General features: G+C 46.7%; 1 protein-coding gene across 1 annotated transcript in view; it reads right to left on the reverse strand.

The window, feature by feature from the left end:
• Adap2 (ArfGAP with dual PH domains 2) overlaps positions 1 to 23509 on the reverse strand; it is a 30156-nt gene that overhangs the window by 4293 nt on the left and 2354 nt on the right. Inside the window, 7 exon segments of the mRNA XM_085695490.2 lie at positions 1640 to 1702; positions 5530 to 5613; positions 10609 to 10755; positions 17719 to 17802; positions 17804 to 17832; positions 19207 to 19286; positions 22812 to 22903. Of these exon segments, the coding sequence (XP_085551616.1) occupies positions 1640 to 1702; positions 5530 to 5613; positions 10609 to 10755; positions 17719 to 17802; positions 17804 to 17832; positions 19207 to 19286; positions 22812 to 22903 (579 nt within the window).

The following is a 23509-nucleotide window of genomic DNA, read 5'->3' on the forward strand; positions in this document are numbered from 1 at the left end:
AGGTTCTCCAGCCTGATTTCTGCAGCCAGACACCAGAGTGTCTCCCTGGGGCCAGTTCCTAGGCATGCGTACCCTCCCCAGCTGATGGCTTTAGAGCAAGGCTGAGATTGGAGTCCAGCCCAACTCGTTCTAGGGTCCACACGTCTGAATACCTCCTCAGACTCTGGGTTGTTTGTCTGTTTTGAGACAGGGTCTCACTGTGTAGTGCTGACTGGTCTGGAACTTGCAGGGATCCCCCAACTTCTGCCTCAGGAGTGCTGGAATTAAAGGAGCCAGCACCTGCTCAGACTCTGAGGGCTCAGCCCAGCCCCTCTCTGCCCTCACCTTTTTTCTCCCCCTTGTTTTGGTCTGTACTACTAGGTGTTGCCTAGGAGTTAAGGGGTACTTCCCTCTTTCTCAGACTGCGGACAAAGAAGTCTCAGAAAAAGGAAGCCAGGGAAGTCAGAAGTGGCTCCTACTCACAAAGTTGAAAGTGCAACCTAGGTCAGAGGAGAGAAAGGCCTGAGGCGAAAGCCAGGGACTGTGCCTGTGTGCCTGGTTTCTGAAGGAAGGAGTCTGTACACCAACCACCATTTGACCACAATTCCAACTCCTGAGAATTAATTTCTTTCTTTCTTTCTTTCTTTCTTTCTTTCTTTCTTTCTTTCTTTCTTTCTTTCTTTCCTTCCTTCCTTCCTTCTTTCTTCCTTCCTTCCTTCCTTTCTTTCTTTTTCCTCCTTCTTTCTCTCTTTCTTTCCTTTTGAGACAAGGTTTCTCTGTATTTTTATTGTCTTGACTGTCTTGGACCTCATTCTGTAGATCAGGCTGGCCTTGAACTCAGAGATCCACCTGCCTTTCTGGGATTAAAGACACCACCTGGCTCCTAAGGTTTTCTTTTACACTGTCTTCCAACACCTTTCAGGGTCCTCTCAACAGTCATCCTGTAACACATTGTGACTGTAACACATTATGACTGTATTTTTGCATTGAATCCGACCTTCCACATGCTAAGCAAGCTACACACCACACCCCCCACCTTACCTTATTATTTTTTTTTATTTTGAGATGGGAGGGGGTGCTCACTAAACGGTGCAGACTGACTTTGAGTTTGTTATGTAGGCCAGACTAGCTTGCATTCTTCTGCCTCAGCCTAAGAATCTGGGTTTGTGCAACCCTTGTCTGATTCACAGGAAACCCCAGGCTCCTCCCCGCAGGGGCAGCTCCTCTTCCTCCTTAGATAGGAGAGATAACAGCAGAAAGCACAGGCCCTGGTGAGGGGGAGGAGACAGGATACAGGGTCATGTGTTTCTCAGACTGTCTCCCTTACACTGTCATGGTGGATGCCTAGCTCTCAGAGCTGTCTCTCTAGGGGATTCCTTCTCAGCTCTGCTTTCCCAGGGTTAGCTGAAGTCTAATGGTGACAGAGGCAAGACATTGATGAAGACGCTAAAGCGGTACCCGAGGGGAAGAAACCGCGGGAGCAATGCGGGCTTCACACAGCAGCCAACTCCTGGTCCCTACTCCGTCCCTCAGCACAGAGACTCACAGACACTGGCATTCTTGTCTTTCTCTCTTCAGCCCTCCTTCCCGCTCCCATTCACACTTTTCTGCTTTATTGGTGGTTGGGATAGGACCACGTTAAATAACCCAGAAAACGTACCTTTGGCCCGGTCTTCTCCATGAAGCCTTGTTTGAGGTAGTTCCTGGTGGTGAGAGGCACGAGCTGCAGGGAGAGACAAGGCTGACTCCCTAGCCACACCCAGGAGAAGTTTGGAGTGGAGAAGGGAGCGTCCTCATGGCTGATGGCTGATATTTGGAGTGTGTGCTGGGTATAGTGCAAATAGCTTAACAAAGCCAGTGCACCGGCCCTGATTCACCTGTAGTTTTCTAGCATGGTCCAGTCATGACTTAAGTACTTCATTCATCCCAGATTATAGATTCAGGCAAGGCTGTCAAGAGACTCACTTGTCGACAGGCATGGTGGCGAATTCCTTTGAGCCCAGGACTTGGGGGGCAGAGAGGCAGACAGATCTCTGAGTTTGAGGCCAGCCTGGTCTACAGAGTGAGTTCCAAGATAGCTAGGGCTACATAGAAAAACCTTATCCCAAACAACCAAACAGAGGAAGGGCAGAAGGAGGGGAAAACCCACCTGTCTGCTGCAGCAGGCTCTGGGTACAATCCCCGACCCGCCTCGGTAGTAGATTTTATCAGCCTCACCAAACTCACTAAGAAACTAGGCCACAGAGATGTGAGCAGAGACTTTGCAGAAGTCACGTGACTGCTAGACGACAGAGGTGGGATCACACTCAGGGCCGACAGGCAGCAGGCCTGTGTACCATCACACAATGCTACCAAAATGTAAAGACAGCAGAGTCCTTTGACCAGACTGCCCACCATGCCAGCCAAGACCTGGTCACAGAATCTCACACAGGCCAGGAAGAGGTGATGCCAGGGTGGACAAATAGAGAAAACTCTGGATTGGACATTAGGAGACCAGAGTCTTGGCACCATAGCCTCAACCAGCTGCTACCTTGGTAAGGCTTCTGTCTCTGAGGGTCCATTTCCTGGTCTCCACCAGCCCTCACGGCCCACTTTCCTAGGCTCAGAGAAGCTTCCAGAGATTGACCATGACTTCCTGTGCTTCTTGGAAGTGGGAAAGGAGAACTGGACAAATCGAGGGCTTCAAATGGCAGCCTAGATGCCAAGAACAGCAGCAGGGTCCCTGGAGTTCCAGGGGGGCAAAGCTGAGGAAACAAGAGAGAAGCTGCGGCCCAAAATGAAAATCTACACTCGACTACTCCATCTCTCCTCAGACATAGTCTATAGGATTTATTCTCTGTTTGGCTCTGTATTCTGAGTTTGAGGCAGCGCAGGGCTAGTCTAGGCCGAGGGGAGCAAGAGAAACAAGGGAAGCCACGTGGCTGGAGCTCTCCTTCAGGACTCTTCCCTGTACTTCAGACACTGGCTCAGTCTGTTTTCATGATGGCCTGGCAGGTGGCATGGGGCCGTGGTGATATGACGGATGGGCACCCCGAAGCTTAGGGGCGATGTCACTTGCTGGGCAGCACACTGGGCTCTCTGACTCTAGGGGCACTTTGTGTACTTTTATCATTCCCTCCCTCCCTTCCTCCTTTCTTTCCTTCTCCCACTCCCGACACGTTTCCTGTGTATACCAAGATGGCCTGATTTTGAACTCACTGTGTGGCCCAGGCTGGCCTCAAATCTTCAACAACCCTCCCACCTCAGCCTCCAGATGAGATTATAGGCCACCAAGCCTAGCTTTTCTCCCTTGTGCTGAGAATGGGACTCGAGGTCCAACACAAATTAGACAAGCGCTCTACTGTTGAGTCACACAGCATTTCAGATGAAGCCATTACAACTCCGCAAAAAATGTTGGTTTCCAGCACCAAATTCTTAAGCCTGGGTACCACCCCTAAACATAGGGAAGTCAGGAAAGGGGCAGGCAGGGCATGGATGGTAATGGCTGATGAAGGGAACATGGAGGACACTGGTCAAAGACTAACTTTCTCCACACAGGTTAGCAAACATGGGAAGCCAGGCCGGATTAAACAAGGCTGAGCACTTGCTCCATCCCCTCCCCTCTGCTGGGTCTGCTGCAGTCAGCACTCTGGACTTCACTGAGCCAGCAGCTGCCAGCTCTGGGGGCTGACTAAGCAGAGCGACTTCAGCTTTGAGCCCTGACCTCCACCCAGCCTTGCTGAAACTGTCTAGGGAACTTCTCAATGGGTACATCACTGGGCCTGAAGTCGACCCTATCCCGGAAACTCAGCTCCCTGTAAACCCTGGGAATTGAGGAACATTAGACTTGCAATGAAGGTCTAACAGATGAGACTAAGAAACTCCAGGATCGGGCTGAGGAGATGGTCCCGTGGGTAAAATGCTTGCCATGCAAGCCTGAGGACCCAGCTCTGAGCAACAGCATCCACCAAAAAAACTGAACATGGTTGTGAGTGTGGTAATCTCAGCATTGGGGGGACACAGATAGGAGGGTCCTTCGGTCTCTCTGGTCAGCCATCCTGATGGGAGAACCCAAGTCAATGAAGAGAGATTGTCTCAAGAAAATAAAGGTGGGTGGTAGCTAAGGCTGACTTCTGGCTTACACACACACGCGCACACATACACATATGTGCGCACACGCACACATGAAACCCCAGGATTAAGGTTGATAAGATGGCTTAGTGCACACACAGAATAAATAAACATATGTCAAAACTTAAAAAAGAAAGAAAGAAAAGGAAAGGAAGTCGGGCAGTGGTGGTGCACGCCTTTAATCCCAGCACTCAGGAGGCAGAGGCAGGTGGATCTTTGTGAGTTCGAGGCCAGCCTGGTCTACAAGAGCTAGCTCCAGGACAGGCTCAAAGCTACAGAGAAACCCTGTCTCAAAAAACCAAGAAAGAAAGAAAGAAAAGGAAAGGAAAAAAAAACATGGAAAAGAAAGTTCAGGATTTCAGGTGTGGTGAGTGGATCTGTAATGTCAGCATTTGGGAGGTAGAGAGAAGGGTGAGGAGTTCAAGATCATTCTTGGTTACATAGTTAGTTCTGGGCCAGCCTTGGTTAGAAAAGATTCTGTCCAAAAGAAAGAAAGACAGACAGACAGTTCCAAGGATTAGCATGGATCACTTAAACAACAATCCTTTAAATTGGAAGCATAAACGTCCTCGAGGCTGGCGTAGTAGTAGTGAACACCTTTGATCTCAGCACTCAGGAGGCAGAGGTAGGTAGATCTCTGTGAGTTCCAGGCCAGCCTGGTCTACAGAGTGAGTTCTAGGTCAGCCTGGGCTACACTGAGACTGTGTCTCAAACAAACAACACTATCAAAAAAAAGAAAACAAAAAGTAAACCCACATCCTCAATTACAGAACTTCATAGGTAGAGGGAACCTCAAGGAGACCTGGACCAATCACCATCTTTCTGAAAGAAAGGCCTGTGACCTGTAAGGGTCACACAGCATGTCAGGGACAGAGCATCCATGAAAGCCTTGGCCTCCTGGCTTAAAACATCATCTTCTGCCCGTGTCATTCCAGCTTCCCCATCAGGAAATAGACAGAGGTCCCACATGTCGAGGGACAATCAAAATGAACTTCTCAGCTTACTGCTACCTTTGCCAGCACAGGCAGATATAATCCTGTAAAGAGGATGGCCACAACATCTTCCATAGAACAGGGCATCACAGCACACAGCGGGGATAGCCAGGGAAGGTCCTGGTCCATTACTCATTAACAGGAATGATCACCCAGCCCATTTTCCTGTTCTAAGTAATTACTGTATATAGAAAGAGCGATGAGCTGAAATGGGTCAAAAGCACTTTGCATACAGTATATAGGGCTCATCTGCACATTTTAGTGGGAGAGGTCAGAAAGATGTGCAAAGGCTGAGACCCTTGGCCCCGCAGAGACTTCTTATTCTCCAGTCTCCTTGGGTTTTATAAACAAGCCTAGTCTAGCCTCTGAGTATCTTAGGGGTCTGGAGACAGGAAGGAAAAAAGGGAAGGGAGGAGAGACTCAGAAGCCCGGCCCACATTTAGCTCACCTCAGACTCTGAGAGATCAGGAAAGGTCAATTTTAGGTATTGCAGGCGGGCCGCACGGAGAGCATTGAACCAATCCACTATCTCCTGCCAGGGAAAATTCAAAGTACACACGGTGGTGAGATGGGTGGATGTGGGAGGACCCTGGTGGCAGGGCCAGAGGCAACACGGCTACAGCACGCACGTGCGTTCAGCAAACATACGCACCACACAGTCCCATTTAGAGACATCTGGAGAGGAGGACGTCAGAGCCCAGGGGGCTGCCCAGAGCTAGTCGGAAGTCACAGACAGGAAGAGCTCCCAGCCACGGAAAAAGGCCAGTGTGATCTGCACACATGGCTTAGTATACTTCCTAAAGTTTCTGAGAATCACCTGGATTCCTATTAGGAGACTCGGTGTGGAGTGGGCCTTAGACTACATTCCCTCACCCTGAACTCTCGGTGCTGTGGGGACACGCATACTTCTTTGGGTGGGGGGATTGTATATAGAGACATTCCTCCATCATAGATATTCAGGATCTGAAATGCACACAGGCCACAACTAGATGAACTTTTGTATTGTCAGTGAGAGACTACATCCCTCATGACCGTGGGGCAGCAGCATCTCACCTGGAGACGATCCAAGGCTTTCTCAGCTGCTCTCTGAGCAGACATCCGTTCTCCTTTCTTCATTCTGGCCCCATGTTTTCACTTTACGGGTATGTGTGAGGGCCTACATGGACGCACGTGCCCCCAAGTGTGTGTGTGTGTGTGCGTGCCTGCAGAGGATAGAGGAGAGCCCCGGAACCCTGTCACCGGAGCTATAAGCAGCTGTGAGCCACCCTGTGAGCACTGGAAACTGAACAACTCAGGTCCTCTGCAAGAACAGCAAGTGTTCTTAACTGCTGAGCAGTCTCTCCAGCCCCACTCTGCCCCTTTTTACAGTATTTTTTTTTCTAGTTTTTCGAGACAGGGTTTCTCTGTAGCTTTGGAGCCTGTCCTGGAACTAGCTCTTGTAGATCAGGCTGGCCTTGAACTTACAGAGATCCACCTGCCTCTGCCTCCCAAGTGCTGGAACTAAGGGCATGTGCCACCCCCTCCAGCTCCTTTTTACATTATTTAGGGAAACCCTTTACAACTAACCTGTATCTCCAGAGCCTTTCTTTTCTTTTCTTTTCTTTTTTTTTTTTTACATTTTTGTTTGTTTGCTTTTGTTTTTTGAGATACAGTCATGTAGCCTAGGTTGGTCTCCTCAAGCAGCTAAGTAGCAGAGGCTGGCCTTGAACTGTTGATTCTCCTGCGTCTTCCTCCCATATACTGGGACTGCAGGTGTGCACTACCACACCTTTTTTTATTTTATTGTTAGTTTCGATACAGGCTCTTGCCATGTAGCCCACATTTGAACCTTGTTGTAAGCCTCCAACCTCTACCTCCCAAGTACTAGAATTATTATCACCACACCCACCTTCAGTTCTTCTTTCCTTTCTCTCTTTTTTCCTAGAGAAATTTTACTTTAAAATTTTTACTGAGGCTGGGCATGGTAGCATACACCTTTAATCCCAGTGCTCAGCAGGCAGAGGTAGGTAAATCTATGTGTGCTTGAAGTCAGCCTGGTCTACATAGTGAGTTATAGGACAGCCAGGGCTACATAGTGAGACCCTGTCTAAAACAAACCAGAAGAAAACTTATACTGAGACAATTAGTAGTTTCAATACAGAGCAAGGGGCTGGAGAGATGGTTCAGGGGTTGAGAGCAGGGACTATTCTTGCAAAGGGTCTGAGTTTGATTCCCAGGACTCACTGGTAGTTTGTAACCATCTGTAATTTGCATTCCAGGGAATCTGATGACCTCTTTTGACCTCCACAGTCAGTGCATGCACATGGTATAGAGATAATGCACACAGACAAAATACCTATATACATAAAACAGCAAAATGAAACACAGAGCAAGATGATGCCAAGAACGTAATGCAATGTGTCATTTTGCATTGGGATGTCTCCACATATTCTAAGCCCTAAATCTCCTCTGACCTGAGACCTTGCATAGGGACCTGGGTCTGCTAGTCCTAAAAGTTGCTATCAACCAAATATTATAATTTAAAATATAAATATATATAAAATGTAAAAATATAAACAAATATATTTTACATATTAAAATATGCGTTTATTGGCGGGGTGGTGGTGGCCCATGCATTTAATCTCAGCACTCGGGAGGCAGAGGCAGGTGAATCTCTGTGAGTTCGAGGCCAGCCTGGTCTACAAGAACTAGTTCCAGGATAGACTACAAAGCTACAAAGAAACCCTGTCTCGAGAAACCACAAAAAATAAGGAAATAAAATAAAATATGCATTTATATATATAAATAAAATATAAAATACTCAATAGCCCCTGGTGCACAGACAGTAACATGTCCTAGGTTCTGCAGTGTACCTGTCCTGCATGCCTGCCACTCATCCCCCACACTCACATCGCCTCATGCTCCTCCTCCTTCCTGCCCTCCCCACTTACCTACCACAGTCCATCCACCCCATAGGTTAGCTTAGATGCTGGAATAGATTCTCAGGCAATTGGCTCCTGTCCAAGCTTTTCTCCTCTGAGAACTGCTGCCCTGATCCTCAACCCCACACCCTACAATCCCCACCCTGCCTTGGCTACAGCAGCTGGACTGGAGTTATCAGGTACGCTCTCCCCCAGGAATTTGGGATGAGGAGGCTGAAAGACTTGCTTGGATAGCTATGGCGCAGGACTGCGAGGCCCTGCCGTGACTGAGAAAATCATTTGAACACAATTCCAACAGGATTCAACAAGTTCCTTTCTAGCCCCCAGGCAGGACACAGGGGTCCAGTCCCCTGGACTTCTGAGCTCTCCTGTCCTGGTGTCTGTTAAGGGCTTTCTGGGCAGGCCTATATTGGCCTATATCTACAAACTCAGCAGGAAGAAGGCTAAGGCAGGAGGATTGCTTTGCTCCAAATTCAAGACCAGCTGGGCTACATAGCAAACATGACTCCTACTGAAGAAAGAAGGAAAAGTAAAAAAGGAAACACAAAAGTTCTTGGGTCTTAGGCATTAGGTAAATGGGGCTGCCCCAGCAAAAAAGGTACTCAGTGTGCACATGGTCAAGTTCCCAGCACTGAAGAAAACAAACAAACAAACAAAAAAACCCAAGCTGGGTGGTGGTAGCACAAACCTTTAATCCCAGCATTTGGGAGGCGGAGACAGTGGATCTATGCAAGTTCAAGGCCAGCCTGGTCTTGAAACCAGTTCCAGGGCAAGCAGGGCTGTTCAAGAAACCCTGTCTTGGAAATAAAAGGAAGAAAGAAAGAAAAACAGCAATTGCCATCAAGGTCTGCTACAATCCTGAGCAAGTAACTGTAAAAAAAAAACTATAAAATAATAGCTGAGCAGTGGTAGTGCACGCCTTTAATCCCAGCACTCAGGAGACAGAGGCAGGCGAATCTCTGTGAGTTCAAGGCCAGTCTGGTCTACAAGAGCTAGTTCTAGGACAGGCTCCAAAGCAACCCTGTCTCAAAAAACAAAAAACAAAAACAAAAAAAAACCCAAAAAACAAAAAAACCCAAAAAAACATAAGAAAGAAAGAAAGAAAGAAAGAAAGAAAGAAAGAAAGAGAACAGTCACCCAGAGCATGTCTACCAACACTAAATGACCCCAAAGCGTCAGCAATGCGTCTCCATCCTGTTGCATCACTGATGAGGCTGAGGACCTGAACCAGTTCCCTCTCACATACACCCTTTTGCTTGACTGCCTTCCTCTGACGGGGCTGATGTCCCCATCTTGCTATAATTTTGCCTCAAACCCATGATCCTCCTGCCTCAGTCTGAAACCCCTGGGATTGTAGGACCATAATATTTCTCAAGCTTTACTGTAGAACTAATCACCCAAGACTCTCCTAAAATTCCTAATTGAATGGATCTGGGGTGCCCTAAGACTAGTCCTTTTATTTATTTATTTGGAGGCTGGACAGATGGCTCAGCAATTAAGACACTTCCAGCACCCACATGGTACCTCACAACTCTTTTTTTTTCTTTTTTTCTTTTTTACTGACCATTCTTTTGAGGTCACAACTCTTTGTAACTTCCGTTCCGGGGGAATCCAATACCCTATCCTGACCTCAGTGAGGACGAGGTGTGCACATGACACACAGACATACATGCAGGCAAAACACCCCATACGTAAGTTAAAATAATTTTCTTAAAATATTTATTTGTTTTTATTTAATGTGTACAAATGTTTTGCCTGTGTATGTCTATGTACCACATAAGTGCCTCGTACCCACAGAGGCCAGAAGAGGGCACTGACTACCCTGGAACTGAAGTTATAGACTGTTGTGAATCAGCCTGTGGGTGTTGGGAACTGAACCCAGGTCCTCTCCAAAAGCAGCAAATGCCGCACTGAGCCATTCTTCCAGCCCCAAGGCTCACGAGGTCTTAGGTAACATCAGTCCAGTGTGTGGCACATGGAAAGAAAGGCCCTGGCCCAGTCTATCCACCTTTCCTCCCAAATCACTATCTCCAGCCCTACCTGGACTTGCCATTTCTTCATTGTTCATTTGTTTGTTGTTGTTGTTGTTGTTGTGTGTATATGTGTGTGGTGTGTTGCTGTTGTCTCACTAGGTAGTCCCTGCTGACATATAATTCATTATTTAGAGCAGGCTGGCCTTAAACTCATAGAGATCCACCTGACTTTGCCTCCTGAGTGCCGGGGCCTGGTGTGTGTCACCACAAGCCTCAGATTTGCCGTTTCTGGCTATGGTCCCCTCCGCTAACTTTTCTCTCGCTGATGACTGCACACTGCCCAGCTACTGTGCTGTATAGTACTGCCTAGGTAGCCCAGCTATGTTCCCAGTACTTGAAAGGTTCATCTCCCACATCCCCTCTGCCTTCCTCAGATCTCTGCTGCATCACAAGGCAGAACTAGACAAAGGCAAGCAGCAGCAGCCGCAGCCGCAGCCGCAGCAGCTGCAGCAGGGAGGTCTCAGGGGCAGCTGAGTAAGCATGGATGAACTGTGCAGTGGAGGCTGAGAGCAAAGGAGCCCAAAGGATGGGGTGCCATGCCGGAGAATGCAGAAACTACATGAACCATCTCACCTTCCCACTGTCATGATACACAAAGAGATTCCTGGTGTGCTCCTCTTTCCTGTAGGTGATCTGCAGACCGTGGGGATGTCCTATCTTCTCTGTCTGGAAGGTGGCGTTCAAGTCCTTGATGTTGATGACAGCTTTGGGGGCTTTACCCTAGAAGAGAGAAAAACGGTTCTCAAGATACTGATGGCAATAGGTGCCTTATGATCACCTTTGTCGAGGCCTTTAATACAGACAAGCCCCCAATACATAGCCCTGGGTTGCTCTAGTAGCCAAAGGCACAGCTGTCCTACCAATGGCCTGCGCTCCTCCTTCTGCCCAGTCGTTTAGGCTCCTCTGACCCGGAAGTGGTCTAGGAAGCCTGCACTGTGAACTTGTCACACATTTCAGCCACAAAAACTTTGCTGGAGGGGGCTGGAGAGATGGCTCAGTGGTTAAGAGCATTGCCTGCTCTTCCAAAGGTCCTGAGTTCAATTCCCAGTCAACCACATGGTGGCTCACAACCATCTGTAATAGGGTCTGGTGCCCTCTTCTGGCCTGAGGGCATACACACAGAAAGAATATTGTATACATAATAAATAAATAAATATTTTAAAAAAAAACTTTGCTGGAGGAAATCCACCACTGGCATGAAATAAACCGCCAGGTAGAAGCAGTCGTGGGGGCTCAGAGCACCCATGGCACGCATTCTCTGTACCTGTCCCTTGGACTCCGAAACATGGTGGAGCACTAAACGATACCAAGGGATCCTGACCAGAGACACGATATTTCCAAGCCCCTAGACCTGCAGGAGCCACACTGAACTATCTCTCTGGCCCACAGATTGTTTAAACACAATTTCAAATTCCATCCTTAGAATTTCCTCATGTTGCCGGCCGGTGGTGGTGCACACCTTTAACCCCAGCACTCGGGAGGCAGGGGCAGGAGGATCTCTGTGAGTTTGAGGCCAGCCTGGTCTACAAGAGTTAGCTCAGGACAGGCTCCAAAGTTACAGAGAAACCCTGTCTCGAAAAACAAAACAAACAAAAAATTTCCTCATGTCAAGTGCTCACGAGCCAATTCATGAGAACATACACAGAATTACGTCATCACCAAGGAAAGTTCTACGAAATCTCTCTAGACCGAAACTTGTTGTGTGTGACTGTGGGTACACATGTGCCACTGCACACATGGAAGTCAGAGGACAAGAGTCAGTTCTTCCCTCCCACCTTCTGTTCCAGGATTCGAACTCAGACTGCCAGGCTTGTGGGGTGTGCCCTTTCACCCACGGAGTCATCTTCCTGACCTGAGTGTGTTGTCTGACCTACAGTTTGCATCCAAGAATCTACCACAAGGAAGTAACTGCATGACTATGCAAACATACACTAAACGATGTTTGCTGTAGTATTGCAGAGATAGGTCGCACACACCTTTAATCCCAAAACTTGGGAGGCAGAGGCATGCAGGTCTCTGTGAGTTGGAGACCAGCCTGGTCCACAAAGTGAGGTCCAAGATAGCCAGCACTGTTACACAGAGAAAGCCTGGCTAGAAAAAAATGCACATAAATATGCACAGTACATATGCAAGGTTATTTGTGAACACATTAAAAATAGTTAAACCAATATTCACTCTTTATTTTGAGTCAGACTCTCACTATGCAGTCGTAGCTGTCTTTGAATTACAGAGATCCATCTGCTCCTGACTCCTGAATATTGGGATTAAAGGTATGTGTCATCATGCCAACCTTCTTCCTAAGTTCAAAAGAAATATGACATCACCAGTTACAGTATTGCTTTGGAACAATATCTTTTCTCTATAAATATGTATTACTCTCATTGGTTAATATAGCTGGGAAGGATGGGAATGGGTGGGAGAACCAGACTAGGAGGATGCTGGGAAGAAGGGTAGAGTCTGAGGAGCTGTGAGGAGACGCCATGAGATGGGAAGTATGTACATGAGGCAAAGGAGCCTGGGGCAGTGGATTAATAGAAATGGGTGAATCTAAATTATAAGAGCTAATTAGAAATAAACTTAAGCTATTGGCTGAGCATTTATAATTAATAATAAGTCTCTGTGTGGTTATTTGGGGAATGGCTGGTGGGACAGAAATGTCTGCCTACAATGTTTGCATGAGGTTCTTTGTTTTATCCCTAGCAACACACACACACACACACACACACATGCACACACACATGCATATTCCATTATTAATAGACAATTTCATTACCTGAAGCTTACTCCACCCTTTCTCCTGCATTTCCCACAGGAAGGCAGTCATGAGTTTCATGCCTACTCTTCTGCTTCCTTTCTCATACTTGTACAAACACACACACATATGCCCATAGGCATGTATCTATGATCAACTTATTGTCCTATGTAGGTTTTTAATTTGCTTTGTGGTACTGGGGTCCAAGCACTGGACCTTGAGCTCTAGACAAGTGCTTTACCCTAAAGGTCACCTCCAGCTCCCTTTCATCATTATTATTTATTTGCGTGTTTATTTATGTATTTGATGTTGTGGTACTAGGGACTAATCTAGGGCTTCACTCACTGAGTTTTTGTTTTTGTTGTTGTTCTTGTTTTGTTTTGTTTTTTGAGATCGAATTTCTTTGTGTAGCCCTGACTGTCTTGAAACTCACTTTGTAGACCAGGCTGGCCTTGAACCCAGATTCTCCTGCCTCTGCCTCCTGAGTGCTAAGACAACAAGTGTCCACTACTACATCAAACTTCAACAAGTGCTCTTAACCGTTGAGTCGTTCTCTAAACCCTAGTTCCTCCCTTTCTATTGTTGATAGTAGTCTATTCTCTAGTTATGTCGTCATTAGTTTAGCTAGTTATAGAAGGACATTGGTTTTGGTTTTGGGGGTTTTCTTTTTCAGAATTTGGCTAAAATAAAGTTTCTTTTCCTTTTTTTTTTTTTGTATATTCCACCACCACCCAGCTAAATAAAGTTTTTATGAAAAACTTGTTTAAGAAACTTTTTATAAACCGGGCAATGGTGGCACACACCTTTAATCCCAACACTTGGGGGCAGAGGCAGGTGGATCTCTGTGAGGTCGAGGACAGCCTGGTCTACAGAGCGAGTTCCAGGACAGAGTCCAAAGCTACACAGAGAAACCCTGTCCAGAAAAGCAAACAAACAAACAAAAAAGAAAGAAAAAGAAAAAAGAAAAGAAACTTTTTATAGCCAGGCAGTGATGGCACATGCCTTTGGGTGGGTCAGGGAGCAGAAGAAGGCAGATCTCTGTGAGTTTGAGGCCAGTGTGAAGTGTGTTCCTTCCAGGACAGCCAAGGCTACACAGAGAAACCCTGTCTTGGGGGAAAAAAAAGGTGGGGTGGGGCTGGAGAGATGACTTAGCAATTAAGAGCACTGGCTGTTCTCCAGAGATCTTGAGTTCAATTCCCAGCACCCACATGGCGGATCACTGCTGTCTATAACTGCGGTCCCATAGGATCCAGTATTGTCTTCGGGTGTGCAAATGTACATCCAAAAATAAAAACCACATATATACATAAATAAATAAATGCTTTCAAAAAAAGGATTAAAAAAAGGGAAAAAAATGAAGTATTGAAAAAACAAGTTGCCAGACCTTAAAACTGCAGGCCCTCACTTCTACTGGGAGGGCTAGCACGCTGCTCCCAAAACTCACTCAGTCCCAGACCGCAGCCCGCCAGCGCCCTTGTAGCACTGCCTGTTCCTCTAGGAAAGCCACAGAGGAAATACACAGGCTCAGTGCCTCAAGTGCCGGCTGAAGAGCTCAGCCCTTACCCCTCTGCTGGGCTGCTCCTTCCCATTCACGTTGTTAGCATTTTTTGTTTTTCTGTTCTCTAATCTGGAAGCCCCAGGGTTCAGTGTGGTAGCCAGCCTCCAAAGATATCCTCACCACTTCCTCCTTTCCCAGTAGGTCCCAGATGCTCTGCCCATAAAGACTTAAAATTGCATCCCTTCCGTTAAGCAAAGCTGGCTGCAAGCCTTGTAAGTGTTTTGCCTCCATGTAAGTATGTGTGCGACATGCACACCTGATGCCTGCAGAGTTTAGAGGAGGGTGTGAAATCCCTTAGAACTTGAGTTACGGGTGGCAGTGATGTGGGTGCTGAGAACCAGCGTCCTCTGCAAGAGCAACAGTGCTCTTAACTGCTGAGCCATTTTTCCAGCTCTTTTTCAGACAGGATCTTTCTACACAACCCAGGTTATATTGGAATTCACTATGTAGATCAGGCTGTCTAGGAACTCATAGAGACCCACCTACCAGCTTCTGTTTTCAGGGGGCAAAGACTAAAGCACCACCGCTATAGCAGCAATCGCTTTTGCTTAGAAGACAGTCTCAGATGGCAGGGGTGGCGCACGCCTTTAGCTCCAGTACTTGGGAGGCAAAGGCAGGCGGATCTCTGTGAATTCCAGGCCAGCTTGGTTTGCAAAGTGGGTTCCAGGACAGCCAGCGCTGTTACGTAGAGAAACCATGTCTCAAAAAACAAAAAGTGGGGCTGGAGAGATGGCTCAGTGGTTTAAGAGCATTGCCTGCTCTTCCAAAGGTCCTGAGTTCAATTCCCGGCAACCACATGGCGGCTCACAACCATCTGTAATGAGGTCTGCAGACATACACACAGACAGAATATTGTATCCATAATGAATAAATAAATAAATATTAAAAAAATCAATCAATCAATCAATAAAAATGAAAAAAGAAAAAGAAAAAAAAGAAGAAAAAAGAAAGAAAACAGCCTTTATGCCATAAAGAAACCTGAGCTAGCTGTATTAGGAAAGAGCTCGTTGACAGGGTGCTTGTATAGAAAGCACAAATCATGAGCCCAATCCCTAACATCACAAGGGAAAAAAGAAGAGGAGGCAACTGTCTGGCCACAGGGGTTCTGGGGACCTGGGCAAGCGAGGGAAAGTTCTGTTTTATTTAGTCTTATAATAGTCATTTCATTTAGTTTTTTTGAGACAGGGTTTCTCTAAACAGCCCTGAAGTCCTTGGATGTCCTAGGGACCAGTCTGTCCCCTAACTCACACACATCCACCTGCCACTCTGCTTGGCTTCAATTAAATGAGTAAATCACATATGTAAATATATCTCAATTCACATACATTCACCTGCCACTCTGCTTGGCCTCATTTAAATGAGTAAATCACATATGTAAATATATCTCAATGAAAATTGTTTTCGGCCAGTCATAGTGATATACTCCTTTAATCCCAAGACTCAAGAGGCAAACCTCACCGACTCTCAGTGAGTCCAAGGCTTTCCTGAACTACATATCAAATTCTGAGTTGTAAGGGCTGTATAGTGAGATTCTGTCTCACACAGAAAAAAAGAGTAGAGAATAACAACAATGAAATGGACCCAGCTAAGAGATTTCAAGTGACCAGAGTGTGGTTGTGAGTAGACTGGACTGACAGTTGCCAAGGAAAAATGCGAGAATGTCCTGCTGGCCAGGGCTGAAGTCCTCTGTAAGACAAGGGACTGTTTGGTATTGGCACAAGAACAAACAAGAGGACCAATGGAACCGAATAGAAGACCCAGATATCAATCCACACATCTTCGAACACCTGATCTTTGATAAAGAAGCAAAAAATATCAAATGGAAAAAAGAAAGCATTTTTAACAAGTGGTGCTGACATAATTGGATATCAACATGTAGAAAAATAAAAATAGACCCATATCTATCATCATGCACAAAACTCAAGTCCAAATGGATCAAAGATCTCAACATAAAACCAGCCACACTGAACCTTATAGAAGAGAAAGTGGGAAGTACACTTAAACGCATTGGCACAGGGAACCACTTCCAAAATAGAACCCCAGCAGCACAGACACCGAGAGAAACAATTAATAAATGGGACCTCCTGAAACTGAAAATCTTCTGTAAAGCAAAGGACACGATTAACAAGACAAAATGACAGCCTAGAGAATGGGAAAAGATCTTCACCAACCCCACATCAGACAGAAGTCTGATCTCCAAAATATACAAAGAACTCAAGAAATTGGACACCAAAAGATCACATAATCTAATAAAAAAAATGGAGCTGAGCAGTGGTGGCGCATACACGCCTTTAATCCCAGCACTCGGGAGGCAGAGGCAGGCAGATCTCTGTGAGTTCGAGGCCAGCCTGCTCTACAAGAGCTAGTTCTAGGACAGGCTCCATAGTCACAGAGAAACCCTGTCTCGAAAAACAAAACAAAACAAAAGAAAGGAGTACAGACCTAAACAGAGAACTCTCAACAGAAGAATCTAAAATGGCTGAAAGACACTTAAGGAAATGTTCAACATCCTTAGTCATCAGAGAAAAGCAAATCAAAACAACTCTGAGATTCCATCTTACACCTGTAAGAATGGCCAAAATCAAAAACACTGATGACAACTTATGCTGGAGAGGTTGTGGGGAAAAGGGAACACTTCTGCATTGCTGGTGGGAATGCAAGCTGGTACAACCCCTTTGGATGTCAGTGTGGTGATTTCCCAGAAAATTAGGAAACAACCTTCCTCAAGACCCAATAACATCACTTTTGGGAATATATCCAAAGAATGCTCAATCAGGCCACAAGAACATGTGCTCAGCTATGTTCATAGCAGCACTGTTTGTCATAGCCAGAACCTGGAAACAATCTAAATGCCCCTCGATTGAAGAATGGATAAGGGAAATGTGGTACATTTACACAATGGAGTACTACACAGCAGAAAAAAATAACGACAGCTTGAATTTTGCAGGAAAATGGATGGAGCTAGAAAACATTATTTTGAGTGAGGTAACCCAGACACAGAAAGACAATTATCACATGTGCTCACTCATAGGTAGTTTTTAAACATAAAGCCAAGAAAGCCAGCCTACAAACCACAATCCCAGAGAATTTAGACAACAATGTGGACACTAAGAGAGACTTACATAGATCTAATCTACATGGGAAGTAGAAAGTAGAAAAAGACAAGATCTCCTGAGTAAATTGGAAGTATGGGGACCTTGGGGGAGGACAGAAGGAAGGGGGAGAGGCAGGGAGGTGAGCAGAGAAAAATGTAGAGCTCAATAAATAACAATTTAAAAAATTCTTAAATGTCAAAAAAAAAGACAAGGGATTGTCCACGAAGGCCTTGGCAGCGGGGTGATCTTGAGGAAGCACAGGCAGCCTGGTCTCTTACCTCCTCTTTCGTGTAGTACTTCAGGAGGCCTTCTCTTGCCAGGAGGACAAACCTCCTTCTCAGGAACTGGGCATTGTCGCGCCCCCCGCTTCCACAGGAACCCTTCTCTGTCACCTGAGGCACCAAGGACAAGAAGAAGTAAATCATGAAGTCAACATAAATAAGCTAAAGAGTGCCTCAGGTTCCTGAGGGTAGGACGAGGCCCCACCTGCCACTCAAATACGGCCAATCTAACTGGGTTGTTTCAGGTGCAGGACACAGGGTCCTACCTGGGCCAACTTTATAGAATTTCAGTAGCCACCTACAGCACAAAACTTCTGTCTGGACTCTCCCTGAGGGCAGCCCGCTTTACTGGAAGACAGGTGTGGCGGGGCCTGTTATCCTAGCATCTTGACTGAGGAAGGAGAGTGGTCATGATTTTCAATACCAGCCTTGGCCACACAGCTTGCTGCAGCAAAGAAAGGACACGATGTTGGAGAGACGGCTTAGCAGTTAAGAGCACTTGCTCTTGCGAGGACCCAGGTCCCAGCACCCACATAACTGCTCACAACCACCCAAAACTCCAGTTCCAGGGAATCAAACACTCTCTTCTGACTCCGAGGGTACTAGTGTTGCATGTGGTGCGCACATACATTCAGGCCATACACATAAAATCATACACAGAAAAATGAAGTTAATTTTTTTTTTCAAGACAGGGTTTCTCTGTGTAACAGCCCTGGCTATCCTGGAACTCACTTTGTAGACCAGGCAGGCCTCGAACTCACAGAGATCCGCCTGCCTCTGCTTCCTAAGTGCTGGAATTACACGTGTGTATCACTACCGTCCGACTTTTTCTTTTTCTTCTTTTTTTCCTTTTTTTTCTTTTCTTTTTTTTTTTTAATTTAGGGATGGCAGTTGTGGTGCATGATTTTAATCCCAGCACTTGGGAGGCAGAGGCAGGTGGATCTCTAAATCTGAGGCCAGCCTGGTCTACAGAGTGAGTTTCAGGCCAGCCAGGGCTGCACAGAGACACCCTGCCTCATAGAAAAAGACGAGTATAAGAGTGACCCCAAAACACTAGTTAGAGGAATAGTTTGCATCCTGGAAATCCTGGAAGCTTTGTCCTCTGGGCCGCGGCAGCTTGAGAACTCAAGTCAGTGGAATGAAAACTGTCCTGGGTCTAGGGCTGCCAGTGAGGTTGTGCCCTGCATGGGTGTGGGAAGAGAGGCTCAAGCCTCTCACCAAGTTTACCTCCCACCTTCCATTTCTCTAGAGCTCATTAGAACATAGACCTCAAAACATTAAACAAAAAACTTCAGCTGCAGAGTTGACTCAGGCCTGAGAGCACTGGCTACTCTCCCAGAAGACCCAAGTTCAAATCCCAACAACCATATGGCTCACACCTGTCACAACTCCAGTATCAGGGGATTCAATACCCTGTCCTGGCCTCTGGGTGCACTGCATACATGTGGTGCACACACATACATGCAGACAACGTGGTAACTTTACCTGGGGCTGAGACAGCTTTCTCGTCAGCTATAAATTCCTGTCTTTCATACTTAGCTCGAATCCATTGCTCCTTTAAGACCCTAAAAAGAGACCTCTTGGTCAGTTGTGTCTGATGCATTGTCTTCCCATTCCCACAGTGACTTTCCAAGACCCTTCAGTGGCAGGTGGGGACAGCCTCCCCTTCTCAGGATACCCAGACGTTCTTGGCCTTAGGATAGTTAACATCGGTGCTGGCTGATTCTCTGTAGTGGGGGTGGGTGGTTTATGTAATGTGTGGTAGTTCCTCTAGCTTCTACCTCCTAGATTCCAGAAGCTTCTGCTCTCCAGATGTCACACCAGGGAAATTTGTCTTCTAGTGGGTTGGGAAGCACTAGACTGTCCCTTAGCCCTCTAAGTCAAAAATGAAGATACGAGCTCCCTAGACACTTACCCTGTCCCCAGCACCTCCACCCCAACTCTCTGCCGCAGTGGCATTTCACTTGTATTTTAATAAATGAAGCTTGTCTGAGGACCAGAAAAGTGAAACAGCCACAGTGGTCAGCCTTACAGACCAGGCAACAACAACATACACCTTTAATCGCAGTAACTACACTAGTTTGCCATAGAGACCAGGCAGTGCATGCCTTTAATCCCAGTGGTATACACCTTTAATTCCTGCCCTAGAAAGGGTTATAAAAGGGGAGGAAACAGCTCTCATGTTCAGTCTCATTCTGAGATTCCTGGAGGCAGGATCGCCATTTTGGACTGAGGTAGAGGTAAGAGCCAATGGCTGGCTGTTTTACTTTTCTGACCTTTAGGTTGAACCCCAATTTCTGTCTCTGAGTTTTTATTTATCATGCTTTACTCTGCTTGTGAACTTGAGCCAAAAATGTCCTGGACCTGCTGATGAACTCTGAATCACCACACTGCACAGAGCAGACTGACCCCAAGGTGTCTAAAGTAACTGAGAATGACCGAACTCATGATCTTCCTGCCCCCACCCCCGGGTGCTGAGATTACAGGTGTGTGCCACCACCACACCAGCTTTATGTAGCTTGGGGATTGAACTCAGGGATATGAACATGTTAGGCAGGTACTCTCCCGATGGGCTACATCCCCAGACCAAAGTACTGAACATTACTGAACATCTCTAAGCTTGGGAAATGAGCCAGTAATATACCTGCCTTCCCTAGTGCTGTTGAGGTGGGCATTGTGTGTAACGAACTTAGCACCGTACTAAACACACAATAGGCTTTTGTCATTGTCATTGAAGGGGATAGGGCCTTACTGTATAAGCTGGCCATCAACTCACAGAGATCTGCCTGCTTCTGTTTCCAGATTGCTAAGGTGTGCTTCACAACACCAGGCTCACAGCAGGTTCTGGTTTTTGCTTTGTCTTGTCTTTTTTGTTTTGTTTTGTTTTGTTGTTTTTGTTTTCAAGACAAGGTTTCTCTGTGTGACTCCGGCTTTCTTGGAACTAGCCCTGGAGACCAGGCTGGTCTTGAACTCACAGAAATCCACCTCTGTCTGCCTCCCGAGTGCTGGGATTAAAGGCCAGTGCCACCACTACCCAGCCCACAGTAGGTTCTTAATGCTAATGTCAACCAAATGTTATTCTTGGCTGCAGTAAAACTGGGCAGCTGAGAACAAACTTATTTTCATTGTTTGTACCTTCTTATCTCTTCCAGGTACATGTTTCAAAGGTTAGCTGATCAAATGCCCTGGGACCAGGAGTGACCTGGAGCTGTGTATCTGGCCTAAACAGGTCACTTGGAACTCTGGGTTGTTCTGGCCTTTCGGGGTCAAAGGGATCAAAAGTTAAGAGACTGACCGGAAGTCCTCTCTGGGTTTTGCTGGGTAAAGCAGCATGAAGCTGCAAGTGGATTTGCTGGTAAAAGTCTGGCTGAGAAAGATGGAGGGACAAGCGCCAAATGAATAAGAAAGACCGGGTCACACTGGAGCCCCTGGTGTGGTTCTTCTGGTTTTTGCTTTGTCTTGTCTTTTTTGTTTTGTTTTCTCCCCTTCTCCTTTTCCTTGATTTAGAACTGGAGGAAAGCAGCCGCCAGTCCTAAACAACAGGGATTAAAATACAAAGACTAGCCAGGCGGTGGTGGCGCACCCCTTTAATCCCAGCACTTGGGAGGCAGAGGAAGGTGGATCTCTGTGAGTTCGAGGCTAGCCTGGACTACAGAGCGAGTTTCAGAACAGGCTCCAAAACTACAGAGAAACCCAGTAGTTTTAGGAGTCATGATTAACAATGCTGGAGGGGACAGGGTAGAAAGGCCATGTAAGAGATGCTGTCCATTTGCTTGGAGCAAAGGCTGAACGGTGGCAAAGGAGGCATGCTGTGAGAGGCTCTTTCAAGTGATGGTGGCCAACATAGCCCTCAGAGGGGCGAGGGACCTGGTATCACTGTAAGGCTGACACTAAGAAAAGCATTAAAACTACCATGCTAGTGGACAGGGGTGATGCTTAACAAATGATGTCATTTTATTTATATTTTGTTGGTTTTGTTGTCTACACTTTTGAAGAGGGACTTACACTACATGCAGTAGGACATCCAAGGGGCTTGGTGGCTTGGCCAGCTTCTTATAGCTGGGTAGCAGTAGTGTTGGGGGGGACCTGAGACCTTCTGCCTATAAAGATATGCTTCCCTACCGGGCGGTGGTGGCATACACCTTTAATCCCAGCACTCGGGAGGCAGAGGCAGGCGGATCTCAGTGAGTTCGAGGCCGGCCTGGTCTACAATAGCAAGTTCTAGGACAGGCTCCAAAGCTACAGAGAAATACTGTCTCGAACAATAAAAAAAAAAAAAAAAAGCTTCCCTGCCTTTCCACATGGTACAAGCCGCCCCCTGGGTCACGTAACTGCAAAGCTACAGAACCACCCATTACAGTTATGTATTTGTGAAAGGCCCAAAAGCACCATGCTGAGACTCAGTGGTTCAAATGTTACTTTCCAGACGTGCCTGCATGTGACTGTCTACCTAGAGGAATCCCTTTCCTGAGTCCACAGGACACTATCTGACAGCCCTGAAGGAGGCTAAATCCCTGAGAAGGAGGCCCAGGCTCAGGGAGTCAGCCTTTTAGAGGTTTGGGGTCACTAGGTTCTACGGTCTTCCTCAGCCCTCACCTTTACAACCCTCCTGCCATACTGTTTTTTTCCTAATGTCATGCTATAATCTCGCGGTATCAGATAGTCCATACCCAAGTCTGCACTCCTTCACACCCATCACGTTCTGTCTCTCAGAGGGTAACAGTCACACTTGCTGAGAATGTTTGACAATAGCACACGGGTACAGCTCCACAAATATTAATGGCTTTTGTTTTGTTTGAGGGGTAGTCTCAGGTAGCCCAAGCTATCTTCCAACTCACTGTGTAGCTGAGGTTGACCTTGAATTCCTGACCATACTCTCTTTATTCACCTCCAATGCACCAGAATTCCAGGCTTCGGCCACCAAACCTGGCTGAAACCATGATTCCTGTGTGCCCTCTACGATGACACCAAATTCATCCCTGAAAGAACCTTCCAACCAGGTCACAGGAGAACTCACCTCAGACAAAGGTACCGGGAACAGAGAGGGACTGGGAAGACCCTCCCCAGATGCTAGGGAGTCCCTCACTTACAAGCAGTCGCTGGCCTGAGGGACGTAGTAGAAAGCTGGGACTCTGGCCTCAAATTTGGCTTTCACATTGAGATTGCCATTGTGGGTCATGAACTGTAAGACAAGAGCAAGTGGATGTAATTGTAGAACTTGGAAAAAAAATGTGAAATGAAACCACGGTCTACCCAGAAGATGGTGGTGGCTGGGCGTGGCGCTGCACACACACCTTCCATCCCAGCAGAGGCAGGTGGATTTCTGTGAGTTCGAGGTCAGCCTGTTCTGCATAGTGAATTCCAAGGCAGCTAGGGCTATGTAGAGAGACCCTGTTTCAAAAAATAAAAAGTAAGAAGCCTGTGATTTTACTGTCTCTGAGGCAGGGCCAGGAGAACCTGCCTCTCAGGTGGCATCTCACCCGGCCTGGACAACATCAGTTGTTCACCAGGCATGAAAACATGGGGGACTGATAACCATGGCTTATATAGAAACAGCTCTTCACAGGTCACACACGATAGTTTACTGGGTCCTCTCAACCATTTAAACCCTGCTATTCTGTTTTTAAAGAGGGCACTGGGCTCAGAGAGGTTAGGTGGCTTGCTCAAGGCAGCACAGCTAGTTAATACAAAGTGATGATGCCAACCCATTTCTGCTGGGTCCCAAAGCTCATGTTCTTTCTCTCGCTCTTTCCACAGACAGCCAAGCTTCCCCTCAGCCCAGCCCTTA

Source organism: Myodes glareolus, chromosome 9 (genome assembly GCF_982192425.1).
Source record: "Myodes glareolus chromosome 9, mMyoGla1.1, whole genome shotgun sequence".
In the NCBI taxonomy this organism is placed as follows: Eukaryota; Metazoa; Chordata; class Mammalia; order Rodentia; family Cricetidae; genus Myodes; species Myodes glareolus.